The sequence below is a fragment of the Crocodylus porosus genome, unplaced genomic scaffold (assembly GCF_001723895.1).
Source record: "Crocodylus porosus isolate Cpor-Errol unplaced genomic scaffold, CroPor_comp1, whole genome shotgun sequence".
NCBI classification, from domain to species: Eukaryota; Metazoa; Chordata; order Crocodylia; family Crocodylidae; genus Crocodylus; species Crocodylus porosus.
In genome coordinates, this window is record NW_017728949.1 from 1,594,311 (window position 1) to 1,608,787 (window position 14,477).

General features: G+C 46.8%; 1 protein-coding gene across 2 annotated transcripts in view; it reads right to left on the bottom strand.

Moving 5' to 3' along the window:
• Positions 1–10,201, bottom strand: part of PLEKHM1 (pleckstrin homology and RUN domain containing M1) — a 46,350-nt gene extending 36,149 nt beyond the window's left edge. Inside the window, exons 1-3 of one of the 2 annotated variants that reach the window (XM_019554396.1) lie at positions 7,525–10,201; positions 3,313–3,407; positions 50–297 (exon numbers count right to left, since the gene is read on the bottom strand). In XM_019554396.1, the coding sequence (XP_019409941.1) occupies positions 50–297; positions 3,313–3,366 (302 nt within the window). In that variant the 5' untranslated portion in view covers positions 3,367–3,407; positions 7,525–10,201. Of the gene's footprint in view, positions 1–49; positions 298–3,312; positions 3,408–5,648; positions 6,728–7,524 lie in introns of those variants that run through there. The other variant, XM_019554395.1, reaches the window with a different exon arrangement.
• Between the last annotated feature and the right edge of the window lie 4,276 nt (positions 10,202–14,477).

The following is a 14,477-nucleotide window of genomic DNA, read 5'->3' on the forward strand; positions in this document are numbered from 1 at the left end:
AAGGCGACTGCTTGAAAGTGCAGATAACTTTGATAGAACCAGCACTCACCGGTGTGTGATGCTCTTCAGCAGGCCCCAGAAGACAGGCTGGGGAAGAGGTGCACGCCCACCTAATTTCTTCCCTTTCCCTACAGCTTCGGCTTTTATGTACTTTGCTTTCAGCCCATGCACAAAAACAGCCTCTAGGGCACAGCAAAGGGTATTCGCATCTCCATCATCACTGGTTACAATGGCATCAGAGGTTACAAACTGCTTCTGCAGTGCCTTGATGGAATTCACCAATTGCTTTTTGATCAACTACAGGATAAAAGGGAGAGTTCAGGTGATCAAAACTGATTATTAGTTATAAGAGATCCTTTTTACAACAGTGGTTCCCAAACTGGGGGTTACATCCCCAGGGGGCACTGAAGCTAGGCGTCTCATCTGCTCGCTGCACACCAGTTTTTAACAAATGCAACATGGGAATCAGTAACATCTGGGAGTCTCTGCTTTCTTGCTGAACTACCTTATACTGTGATGGATGGAGGCCTCAATGCTATTTTAATGAGCAGTATGGAGTAACAATTCCCTTTTAGTCCACCCCCAGGAGCCCATGTGTTGGCACAGCTGCCTAGTCAAACCTAGACTACACTTGTTTTAAGGCAGCAGTGTCAAATATGTTTGCCCCTTCTTCCCCTTCCTTTTACCCTATCAGCATGGGATCTGGACCAGAGGGGTCACTGTGAGCTGGATCCAGACCTACCTCAAGCAGCAGGGATCAACAGCAGTTAAAGCCATTGCTTGCCTGCCACTACTAACACACACCCAGTGGGACTCCGTGCCCTGGAATTCAGCATAAGGCCTACCCCCAAATTCCCAACTGCTCCAGCAGCTCTGCAGGCCATATATTTATCACCCCTGCTTCAAGATTTCCCTACATACAATAGAGCAGTGGTTCCTAAATTCTGACAGCCTGCGCATCACCAATATGAAATGATACAACCCTAACTACCACCAGAAAATTTCAGTTCAACATCACATACCACCAGCAAATTTTTCTCATATAAAGTAATTATAATAAATGCATACCAGACAGGTTGTCCGCATACCCCTGGTGGTACGTGTACCACAGATTGGGAACTGCTGAAATAGAGATTGGACTGATACATCAGTCCGATATCAGATCAGCACTGATATAAAGAAAATTTATCATATCGGAAATCAGCCTGATGTGGCCTATAATTTGGCAGATAAATGCCTATGTGTGTGCACAGCTGCAATGCAGCATGTAAAGAGTGAGAAGCACAGCCCATCAGCTTTAAGAGTTGTGTGCAACTGCTAAGTCTGGTCTGGTGGAAGGGGGCCAGTGAGGGAAAGGGCATGGGGTGCAGGTTAAAACCCCCACAGCAAGGGAGGAGCAGAGCAGGGGCTGGGGCAAGCGCTGCCCAGCCAGGGCAGGGCGGGGCACAAGATGGAGCCATGGCTCACTGGGGGTGGGGGGGATGGGATGACAGGTCCTGCCACTGCACACTGCTTGTTTGGTGCTTGCCCACTCATCTGGTGACTCATGCCGCTCGTCCATGGGGGCACGGGGGTGGGGGGCATGTGCCCCTGGATCTGCATAGGCTGGGGCCGGGGCTGCGTGAGGCTCTTCTCGGCCTGCCCTGCCCAACACCTCCCCCCCTCCCATGCCCCCTTGGACAAGCAGCGGCAGGCCACCGGGTGAGCACCAGACCAGCGGCTCCTGGACAAGCAGTCACCCCCGCCACTGGATAAACTGTGGCTCCGTCCAGCACCTGTCCCACCCCAGCAGCGCTTGCCCCAGCCCCTGCTCCACTCCTCCTTCACCGTGGGGGCCTTGATCTGACCCCCCCATACCTCTTCCCTTCCCCCCTCCCTTCCACCACCAGACTTACCAGCTGCACACAGCTCTCCAAGCTGCCGGGCTAGTATCAGAAGCTTGATCAGTAAATAGGCCGATACGCCTCCTCAAAAATCGACTATCAGTATTGGCCTCAAAAATCTGACGGTGCACACCTAATATACAATCATGCTTTCCCAGACCTCTGCTCTGTGAAGACAGTGAATTGCCTCAGGATGGACGATAAAATGCTACACTAACAAGGTAATGTTTAAAAACTGCCTGTGACAACTGTTGGCCTCGTATGAAACATCCAATTGCAATGGCTGACAGCTAGAATTTGTTCTGCAAGCAAAATTAAACCTAATCAATCTTTGGTGTGTGCGCAAGAGTCATCACCAGGTTGCCTGAGTGGTTCAATTAAAAGGAGAATGCCAAGGTGTTTTAACAGAGAAATGTGACACACCAGATGTTTCTCTGAGGGGTACGTTTCTGTTTCATGCTGTTCCCCACCAAGCTTTTCTACAAGCATTAAAGTCATAGCAGAGGAATTCTATATACCAATCATTTGATTTCCCTTTTACTTATACCAGAATAAGTAAGAAACAAATCTCAGCAATCTTAATACATTTACATTGATGTAAATTATTTTTATAGCACAGCCGAGTCCAGAGGTCTCAAACCAGGTCTTATATAAAATGAAAGTTTAACTTCCCCCACCAGACATTTGGGAACATAGCACACTCTGCTGGGCCCTCAAGCATGTCTAGCCTCAAAATTAATAAATCACCCAACCTTTAAAAAAAGGTTGAAAAGTATAGGTGGTTTTGACTGAGAACAAGTGAATAAAAGAATCACCGATTAAGCTGCGTTTCTAGATACGGTGTTTAACCCCCCCCAAAAAACAACAAACCCAAAACTTTAAAACAGGCTTAGTTTTTCATTATTTGCATTACCATAACACACTGGGATTCTGATTAGTGACCCAAATGCTAGACATGGTATAGACAGAGAACAAAGGAAAGCTCCTACACCCAGGAGCTTATCCTTCAGTAATACTTTCTCTGATCCATCTCCCTACTTCCCAAAAATAGTTCCTCCTTGACTGAAGACAACATGTCTGCTTTGTTTAATAATTTATTTTGGATGCGAAGTAGACTACAGGGAAGACTTACAACAGCTTCTATTGTTTAAATAGGGCTATCCAATATTTCCACAACCAGGAACAAGTGCTTGTATCCTAGGACAAACATTTAAGGAGAACTTAGTCTAGAACCTAGCCTGTACCAGAGAAGGATTGCCAGGGTGTTACACCATTTTAGCAAATTTGGCAAACTCTCCTAACATGAATGGAATTTATCAGCAAAAAAGCATACCTTTGGTAGAACAGTGATTCAACAAGTAAAATAAGATGCGCAGGCAGAACCTGTGCGATTACATTATATGCAACAAAACTAGCAAGCCTTACTTACCTGTATAACTTTCTTGGGATCAGGTACATTTTCATCTGTGTGGCCGGAATGCATTTCTACTCCTGCTGCCACTTAACTCAATGAGGACATGACACCTATGGCAAGACAAAATTAAAACCTTGTAATTTTAAGAAATCTGCTCATCTACAAGACACCTGCAACACAACAGGCAGCTACACGCAAATGAGATGCAAGGATTACATCCAGCATTTGTCTAAAAGCCTTCACAGCAAGACAGCTGGTTGAAATAAGGTCAGGACTGATCTAGAGACTCCTATTAGACTGTCCAAGTTCAACTTGATAATCTCTGTAGCCCTTTTTCTGCATTAGTCAAGAGAGGCAAAGGTTCATTTTGGAGGTAGCCAACTTCTAACCAGTTCTACTCTAAGACACAGTTAATTGTAGAATCCAAATGGAGCATATGCATGCTTGCAAGCATCCTACACCAAACTGCTACTATGGAAGTAGATAGTTCAGTCTGGATATGAAGAGTCCTGTCCAAAAAGTAGATGGAAAACTCCAACGGAAAAACCTCTGGACTAATTCCGGGCTGGTCAGGACTTCCCAAATAATCTTTGCCTCTACCACAATGTTGTCATAAGATTTCCTAAATGCTTTATTTTGCAATCAAAAAGGCTGCATGCGGTGATCACAAGTGCTTCAACCTCTGTCCCATATATGCTTAGTCTGTTACAGTTTATTTCTGATTTGTGGGGAAAAAACAAAACAAACAAACAACCAAAAAACACATGAAGAGAATGCCTAAATGGCAGCAGGAATAGAAAAGCCCATAAGACAGTTGGCATGGTTTTATTATTTGTACTGCAACAGTGTTCACAAGCTCCAGTGGGTTGGACCACCAATACTACCCTTGCCCAGGCATGCTAGCATGCCATCAGCTCTACAACCTTCTCCCTTGCAGAAACGGGAGCGATCAGAGAAAGATCCAAAGTGAAAGAGGTGATTTAATCCTGGTAGGAGGAACACAGTCTAATTTACACTAGTAATTATTCCCTCCATCCTCAGAAACTTTAATCATTTAAACTAAAAAAAAATTCCTCTCCCCCACCAAATCAGGAAGCTGACATCTCTGCCCTGAAAGAATAAAACACTAATACAATTTCTGGTTCTGCAAAGAAGTGAGGTGTAGTGGAAAGGGGGAGTCTTTCTGTTTTGGGTGGAGAGAGATTTTTGTCTTGGTGTTGCTCAGGATCTCTCCCCTGATAAAAACCAAGGGGAATTTTTTTACCTGCAGAAGGAAAGAGCACAATGGTACCGTCCTCTATGAGCCCTGGTTTATGCCCTAAAATTTTAGTACAATAACTTCCAGCTGGCTTGCCATGGAGATCCCTCCAATATTTTACTGTGATCAATCAAATTAGATGACTTGATTGAGACCTACTATATCTGATTACAGGCTACGGAAATTAGTGTTTGCTCCTCTTCAACAGTAGTTCTCCTTTTTAGACTTGAGGCAACCCTTAAAAAAAATGCTAGCCCTAAGTTCTCATTCACTTTGAGTGCTCAGAAATAACAGAGAATTCTTCTGTTGCAAAGAATTCAGAACGACCACAACAGGGCAGAATGGATTTAACCCTACAGATTTCTATTTGAAATCTGTTTTTTCATGCAAATCATGCTTACACATCTAACACTGCTAACCTTACACAGCACCCTTGAAAAAAATCTCAAGGCACCCTGGTTGAGAATCACCGGTCTACAAAGATCATGCCACATTCTTAGGCAATGCAAACCCTTTGATTAATATCTTCCCACACAGTCCATTCATCAGATAGAAGGCTCAGGAAGGGACATGCTCATGGCCTGCCATTTAAAAGTTGGTGTTACCATAATGACAAATTCATCAACACAATACTCCACACTACAGCAACTCTTTCATAACTGAAACTATATTATTTCTGTTGATACAGCATTTTCCTGCCTACAGAACAGTGGGACACGTGCCAGATCAGCAGCACAGAGGCAGCTTTCGTTTAGCAGAAATCTTTCTGAAGAAAAAACAGAGGGAAAACATCTTGGAAAACCTGTTGCTTACATGGCCCATGGCAGTTTGCAAGCCAGACTGGAAACCAATTAAAATGCTACAACGGGGATGCACTTAATCCCCTGGACAATTGCTACTTTTGATCTGATTTAAGGTAAAGTACATAAGAGACAGGAAGACAGGGGTATACATGCTTAAACAAATCTACTCTGAAAACTGTCATGTGATTTCCCTGAAACCATTAATGCTCAACAACTGCTCAGTCAGGCCAGGGGAGCTAGTATCCAACAAGAAAAACAAAACTGAGAAAAGCTCTTCTTGCTTCACTTACCTTAGAACGAGGAGACCGACATCAGACACATGCGAAGGAATCACAGATTAACAGGTCCAAATTGGCTTCAGAATTCCAAAACATGGGCCCATCTGACTATGCATATTTCTCAGAAATTAGTTAAAAACTGTATCAAAAAAGTGAGTCAGGCTCTCTTCCAGGAAACTTCTTTCTTAAAGCAGGATTCTGGATCTTTTCGGAGAACATCTTCCCTGTTTTAAACCACATCAATGACAAGTTGCTACTCACAGGTTTCAAATGGAAAACAATAACCAGTGATGATGGTACTAATCAGTGACTCAAAGCCTGGAAAGCCAGTCATTTTCCAAGCATGAGCACCTAGGAAGTCATCCTTCAAAGATTAAAGGAAGCTACAGGAGAACCAGACCAAACATCTCTTTCCAGCTCTCAGCCCACCTTGCTTCTCTGTTTGCAGCATAACATGGGATCAGAGGCTGTCAATACAATCTCCACGATTGCTCTTCCACCAAAATCAGAAGTGCTTGTACAACCCTACCTAAAAATATAACCAAAGAGAACTCCAAGCTCCTACCCAAAGCAGAGATTTCGGTACCTTGAAAAGGGAGGAAACAGACTTCCTAAAGCCTGCTAGGGACTCTACTAGGCTGATCTACTTCACATGGAAATCCTCTGGATCAGGCAGCTAACTAGGTGCTGAACAAGTGCCACACAGAGAATCAAGTTTTGGAATCAGAAAGCTAGAGCGCTGGCTACAGGCAGGACAGCCAAACACACTGCTGAAAGGTGGCACTGCTGAAGTGAATGACAATTACAGACCTGTGTTCTGCTCCCAGTTCTCCTAGAAACCATCTTGTGCAATCAATGTCTTGCCTCTTATTTCTACAATGCATAAATTACACACTTCTCTCTCTCCTAGAGTAGGACTGCAAGACCTTGCTTGCAGAAAAAGGTTGCAAAATCAATGTGTGCAGAAATATCAAGCACCAGCTAAAGGAAGAAATGAGACTTGAGCAAGGGCTTCCTGGCTTCCACGGTATACTTTTCCCTATGGTAAGAAGCATCCAGAGAAAAGTTCCCTCCTCATCTTCCCTAGCAATCATGAGAAACACCAGCAAGAGGCATAGAGCATTCCTTTAAAATCAGGGGGAAAAATGGGGCAGGTGGTTAGAGAGCACAGAGAACTGGGGCTTGTTACCTGGGCAGGGCCAGCTACCACACACAGAAGGAGGAAGCCAAGAATACCTAGCTCTGGAGGTGAAAGGACCAGGCTGTACTCAAGAGCCCTGTTTACAGCCTATTTACAGTTCATGGGCTTTGTCTGCAGCCTGGGAAGGGAAAGTAGTAAGGCTGTCTTTTGGGGAGTGCGTTGTGCACCCCTATTGAGAAGGAAACTCCACCCCAGAAATGTCCGAAAGTCTGTGACTGGCCACAGGTTGAGCAGTCTATTGACATCATTGCTTAAGGTCATCAACACGGGCCAGAATACCAAAATGACCTATTACTAACAAGCATGGTAGAAGGCAGAGTGTTATGTTAAAGACCAATTTAAAAACCTACTTAATGAGATGCTACGAATTTATGTGAAAGCAGAGGTACAAAATAGAAGAGAAAAAAGTACTTTAAATACATAAAATAGGAAAAGGAGGAGGAAAGGATAGGAGAAGTGGGCACAGCTGAGAGAACTGAAGGTGGGTTAAGAGAGATCAAAAGGGATCAACAAAGCAGCTAACCCACTGCAGGATATAAGGGTTATAAAAGCTAGTCCAGGTAATAACATGCATGGGAGGACACAAAGAAGAATCACTTGTAGCTACTAGCATAAGCAGCAACTTCAGCTCAAGAGCCTGTACTGTCATTGTGTGCACTCCTGGTCCATCCCAATCAGAAAACCTACCCGCCTGCACCTGTATGCTTGACACACTCCACATACTCCTCCAGGATTGCACAGCAATGAGGAAATACAAATAAGAGGCTAAACATTCAACAGTGCCCTCCATTACACAAGCACACATTATTTCTCAAACAAAGTAAAAGACATGCTTTTTTCAGAACATTATGCATTCACCTAATATGTAACATGCAAGAATGACAGCTAAGGCTGCAACTGAAGACTTTCTGTGATCTCACATTGGCCCTGCAGCACAAAGAAAAGAACCGATTTAGACTAGAAAAAATTGTGAAAATGAGCATCAATTAGATTTAGGTGCATTTCCAGAGCAATGTGGAGATAGAAATAAAGAACTACTGGAATGCATGAAACTAGAATGGCTGGAATGAGGATTTTCTTTGATGTTACTACAGGTTACCTAACCAAGCTGAGAATTTAGATTGTATTATCTGAAAAATAAGTGACCACACTACGATATGAGTAGCACAGGGAAACAGAGTTGAGCCGAGTGGCTTAAGCTTAAGTTCATTTCCTGACTTGTGAGAGAAGCTGCCCAGCTTTAAATGTAGAATTTCCTCATGCAGGAAGATAAATAGAAGGGCAAGTAAACTGTGAAACTACAAAAGTGTGTGAACGTACGCATGCACGGCCGCTTGTACACTCACTATACAACTCCCCAGTAGAGTATGCATGCTTGCAGTGACCAACATGGGACCCACAGAGGCAGATCCAGCTCCACCTCTGCCAAATTGCATGTGTGCATTAGAATAAAATGTCACCCTTCATGAAGAGTCAATATCAGTTGAATCACCACAGCAGCCTCACCTTCTCCAAGATAAAAACATCCACACAAAAATGCCTATGCAAATCGGGAAGTCTGACAGCAGGCTCCTTGTTCTTGTCCCACACAGAGGTAAGTATATACTGTGGGAACCACTTATCATGAACCTGAATATGCTGAAATTTCACCTATGAAGAGAAGGACTGTCTCAATCCGCTTCAATCCATTTTAGCAAACCGTCATACTACCCTCAAAAATTTATGAGACCCATTTTCTCTTTTCTGCCAGAGCAAACGCAACAGAGCATTAGTAGCTACTGGCATCTGATGCTGCACTGCTGGCCCAGAAGAGTGAAGGAAGGACAGCCTTTGGCTCAGTCAGCCCAGGGGGAGTGAAGTGTGTGTGTGGGTGAGGGGGGAAATGACAATGCAGGTTTTTGACCAGGCTCTTATGCTGCTGCTCCCCAGAGAAGGAAAAGGCTCCCCACTCAGCTGCCACTCGAGTTTCACTCCCCAAAAGCCTTGAGAATATCAATAGACCACCACCTTCCTTCAAGGAGACTTACCTGCCAATTTGGTTCCCCTCCTGCCTCCCAGATGCTCTCAGTGGATTTGAAAAGAACAAGAATAAAGACCATGAACTCCAAAAAGACACGAGCTTCCAGGTATGGAGAAATGCTCACTTGAAAGGCTTTACTGCTTGTGGGGAATGAGAAAAGAGACTCAACCTCTCTGAGCAGGGGTCTCAGAGTTAACCAACTCCACTACAAACCAGTCCAGCAGGCAAAATATTGGGCCTCTGAGTTTTTCTTCTTAACAAAGTCCCCCTCAGAGGCTTTTTCCTATAAGCAGCAGGATTTCTGAACCGAAAGACTCACAGAGAGGGGCAGCAGGGCTTTGTAAAGGCAGTAAGATCACTGGGCAATAAGCTACATAATTACATCTGTGATGAGTTGGAGGCCACTTATTCTCTCCACCCCTCAAATTGCAAAGCTCCACTTGGATGATGGGTGGAGCAAAAAGCAGAGGAGGACTGTTCACCTGCAGAGCCATCTCCTGGAATCGCATGGAGCACAAGCCAGGTAACACCACACAAAATGGAAGGTCAATCTCTAGTGAATGCATCCTAAGCAAAGAGAAGGAAAGAGTCCCTTGCAAGGGAACACCTAGCCTTGCCAGACTCCTGCCCTTAGGTCAGGAGCGGGGTGGACTTGCTGGCAGAGCAGCTTCAGCAAATGAAGTGCAGAGGGCAACAGAGGAAGGAGGGAGCTCCGGGAAGAGAAGGTGGCTCTTCCCCACCGCCCCACCAGCTCAGCAAGGTACTGCAGAGATCAACAACATCCACGAGACAACCAAGCAGCGCCCCACTCAAAGCATAACCGGGCAGCCTGGCACAGAGGTGGTTCTGCATGGCCCACAGTTCTCTTGTGCACCAACAGGCCTGCAAAGGAAATTCACTCCGCTCCTCTCCTGAAACAACACTTCTCAGGTCATCAGCCCTGGAGCCCTAAAAGAAGGAAGGCTCCCAGTGCCGTCTCCAACAGGCCAAAGCCCAAGAAACAAAGTGGGCCAGGGGGAGGGGAGAAAGGAACCAGTAACCCACAGAAAAGAACCAAACACTGAGAAGAGCTGACTCCTCAACTATAGCTCAGACTCCTGTCCCCACAGCTTTTCCTCTCAAAGCAAAGTTCAGGATTTGAAACCCGGTAACTCTAAGCTAGCTAGTCATTTGCTACTTGTGAAAGAGAAAAGGAGTCCTGCTCATTCAGCTGATGGGAGAGGAGACAGCAAAGTTATCAGGCAACACAAGACTGGCAGGGAGCAAAAAGCGGAGCTGCAGACGAGGCAGGCAGGCAGCACACAGGGCCGAGAGCAGAAAGCGGAGCAGCAGACCGGGGGCATAGCGCAGGGAGCAGAGCAGGCAGGAGGCACACAGGGCAGATTGGACAGGGGGCACAGGGCAGGGAGCAGAAAGCAGAGGCACTGGGAAGGAAACAGAAAGCAGAGCAGGCAGGGAGCAGAGCGGAGCGGAGCAGCAACCGGTGCGGGGGCACAGGACGGGAAGCAGACACCAGAGCAGCAGTCGCAGCTGAAATCACTCACCCGCTCGGCGCCCCGGGCTCGGCGCCGGGCATCCGGAAGCGCGGACCTCCCTCCCCCACGTGACCGGCGGGCGGGGCGGGGCCTGGGCGCGGAGCCCCGCCCCTGGGTGGTGGCCCCAGGCTCCGCGCGCGGGGTGCGGCCGCCCCGCGCCGTGGTGCACTCAGTGCCCAGGGCAGTGTAGACCCCGCTAGCCATGCCGGACCGGGCTGCCTTGAGACCCCTGCCCGGGTGCGGCGGGCGCTGCGAGCGGGGCTGGCAGCTGACACCCAGACATCCCCGTCCGGAGCCCGCGGGGTCGCGGACACGCTGCCCTGAGCCCCGCGCGACGGGAGCACCCATGGGCTACTCGCGAGACAAACCCGCAGGCGTCCAGTAGGCATCCGTCACGGCAAAAATGTTGGCGCCTGGCGCAAAGGCGGCTTTCAGACAGAAGACTTGCTCCGTTATTTTGCCGCCATCAAAAAAACCCCAGTGGAAATGGAGAGGCAGCAACTTCTGAGGGGCACTTGGGGTCTAACAAGGATGCTTCGAGTCTAAAAGGTTGCTTTCCAAATGCTTTCCCTGTACAACTCTCCTGCCCCAACCAGGAATCGGCAGGGAGGGTCATTTGCTGTGGAGTGGGGATGGGAGAGGTTTGCTGATGCTTGAATCTTTGAATCCAGGGCAGCTGTCTTTTGAAAAGACAAGCGCCGTCTCAACCCCAAAGGGCCTGGGCTGGGCTGGCCAGGGAATCTGAGGGGGAAGTCTCAGCCTTGTGCTGTCCAAAGAGCAGAGCAGTTGATCAGAGTGGTTGTTTCTGGCCTTGATGCTGCACAAGGGTGCAAAGGGGAGTTGGCTGAAAAAACTAGGAGAATTCACATTTGTGTTTTCCCCACCCCCGCTGAGAACTCACCACTTTGTGTAACTGAAATCATGACACATGTTATCATAATGATTGTGTAGCCATGATGGTCCATAAATTATGCCAGGATTTCTTAGGGAGACACATTTCCACACATGAAAGTTGAGAAAGACCCTCTTCTCTTTTTAATAGACCGTGATCTCGCAGTGATGAGCTGCTTTTCTTCTGCCAGTTTTATGCCTGCTACACTTCAGTGAGCTAAAACACAAAAAGGAAGCTTACAAGAAGTGGAAACTTGGACAAACAACTAGGGAGGGGTCTAACAGTATTGCTCAGGCATGCAGGGATGACCTAAGGAAGGCCAAAGCACTACTGGAGTTTCAGTTGGCAAGGGCCATGAAAGGTAATAAGGGTTTCTACAAGTATGTTAGCAACAAGAGAAAGATCAGGGAAAATGTGGGGCCATTACTAAATCGGGGAGGCAGCCTAGTGACAGACAATGAGGAAAAGGCTGAAGTATTCAGTGCCTTTTTCACCTCAGTCTTCACAGGTATGGTCAGCTCCCAGACTACTGCACCTGGAAGCACAGTTTTGGGAGGAGGTAAGCAGCCAACTGTAGTAAAAGAACAGGTTAGGGGCTATTTAGAAAAGCTGGACATGCACAAGTCCATGGGGCTGGATGGGATGCACCCCAGGACGCTGAGGGAATTGGCCAATGTGATTGCAGAGCCTCTGGCCATCATCTTTGAAAGCTCATGGCAATTGCAAGAGGTCCCAGAAGACTTGGAAAAGGGTAAATATAGTGTCCATCTTTAAGAAAGGGAAGGAGGATCCAGGAGACTATAGACTGGTCAGCCTCAACGTAGTCCCTGGAAAAATCACAGAGCAGGTCCCCAAGGAATCCATTTCTAAGAACCTTTGGAGGAGAAGGAGGTGACTAGGAACAGTTGGCATGGATTCACCAAGGGCAGGTCATGCCTGACCAACCTCATTGCCTTCTATCATGAGATGATTGGCTCAGTGGATGTGGGAAGGAGTAGTGGGCATGACATACCTTAAACTTTAGCAAGCCTTTTGATATGCTCTTCCACAACATTCTTGCAAGCAAGCTAAGGAAGTACAGGTTGGTTAAATGGTCTGTAAGGTTGATAGAAAGCTGGCTGGATCACTAGGCTCAGAGGGTAGTAGTCAATAGTTTTAATGTCCAGTTGGCAGCCAGTATCAAGTGGAGTGTCTCAGGGGTTGATCCTGAAGCCATTTTGTTTTCAATATGTCCATCAATGACTTGGAAGGTGGCGCAGAGTGCACCCTCAGCAAGTTTGCAAATGACACCAAACTAGGGGGAGCAGTAGATACACTGGAGGATAGAACTAGGATTCAGAGTGACCTCAACAAATTGGAGGACTGGACCAAAAGAAATCACATGAGGTTCACTAAGGACAAATGCAAAGTCCTGCACATAGGACTGAACAATCCCATGCACTGATACAGGCTGGGGACAAACTGGCTAAGCAGCAGCTCTGAAGTAAAGGACCTGGGGGTTACAGTGGACACTAAACTGATTATCATCGAACAGTATGCCCTTGTTGCCAAGAAGGCTAACAGCATACTGGGCTGCATTAGTTGGAGCATTGTCAGCAGATCAAGGGAAGTGATTCTTCCCCTCCATGCAGCCCTGGTGAGGCCACATCTGGACTAGTGTCCAGTTCTGGGCCCTCCACTACAGAAAGGATGTAGACAAATTGGAGAGTCCAGCAGAGGGCAATGAAAATGGTTAGTGGCCTGGGGCACATGACTTATGAGGAGAGGCGGAGAGAACTGGCCTTATTTAGTCTACAGAAGAGAAAATTGAGAGGGGATTTAATAGCAGCCTTCAGCTACCCAAAGGGTGGTACCAGTGAGGATGGAAGCAGGCTGTTCTCTGTGGTGGCAGATAACAGAAAAACGGTCTCAAGTTGCAGCAAAGGAAGTTTAGGTAAGATATTAAAAAGAGCTTTCTCACTAGGAGGGTAGTAAAGCACTGGAATAGGCAACCTAGAGAGGTGGTAGAATCTCCATCCTTGGAGGTTTTTAAGACCTGGCTAGACAAAACCTTGGCTGGGATGTAGTTGGGGACAGTCCTACTTTAAGCAGGGGGTTGGACTAGATGACCTCCTGAGGTCTCTTCCAACCCGAATTTTCTGTGATTCTACCCCTGGCAGTTTCTCTCGCCCCTTCCTATAGTTGTTTTTTTACAATGCTGTATTTGGCTTGTGATCTCTTCTGGTCAGATCTGATGTAGAATGTCTTGCCTTTGAAAGCTTGTCTAACTCTTAACATAGCTGTAGAGTTGGTCCAATAAAAGACATCATCCTAAGGAATCCTTGCCTTGCACAATTTATTTTAAAACTTTACCAGTTCTGTAGAGGGCATTTTCCTGATGCATCTTCCTTTTCTTGGACTTCTTAAATTGGAAAAATTTCAGCTGTCGTGAGAGCAGCCAGGCTGAGATTGAGATTGAGCAAGGGAGAAGTAGTGGTAACTGAAGAGGCTCAGTCAGCACATAGCAGCTGTCACCACCAAACCATGAGGCATGTTCAAATCCATGTACTTCTAGCTCTGCTGACCAAATGTGCTGCTGCCAGAGCATAAAAAGTGCAGTATGGAATTGTCTCGGGCAGCCAGCAGAAGGCAGGCAAGTGTCTACATGTGACTTCTGGCTGCTAGGAGGCAGCTAAAGTATTCCAGTCAGTGAAAGTGCCACAGAAGGTGCTTTGAGCATGAACAAATTTGATCTCTAGATTCTCTCCAGAAATGCTTAATAGCAGGAGTAAAAGTTCTGGTTGTGGGGCCGAGACAAAGGTTGGCAAATGCAACAGGAACTAATTGTTAAAGCAGAAACACAACTTGTGGCTCCCCCTATGCTGTACTCCCAGGCAAATCCCTGCATTCACGTGGAAGTAATGTTGCATGTTGAGCTCCTTGGGGAACCTGGGCCTAGCTGCATGTGCCTTCTTTCTCTGGGTGTCCAAACTGAGCTGCCCCAGCACTGATTTCCAGAAATGCTGAGGACAGACAAATGGAGCAAAACTCAGAGGAGAGTTGCTGCGGAGATTCATTAGACTTTGGCATTGTGGTCTGCAGTAATATGCCTAAAACTGGGAATTGGGGGGCTTTGTCTATACGTGGCCCCTCAGCTCGCATGTCTGTTCCCCGCCCAGCCCTGCACCTGTTCCCCACCCAGCTCTGCAATCAG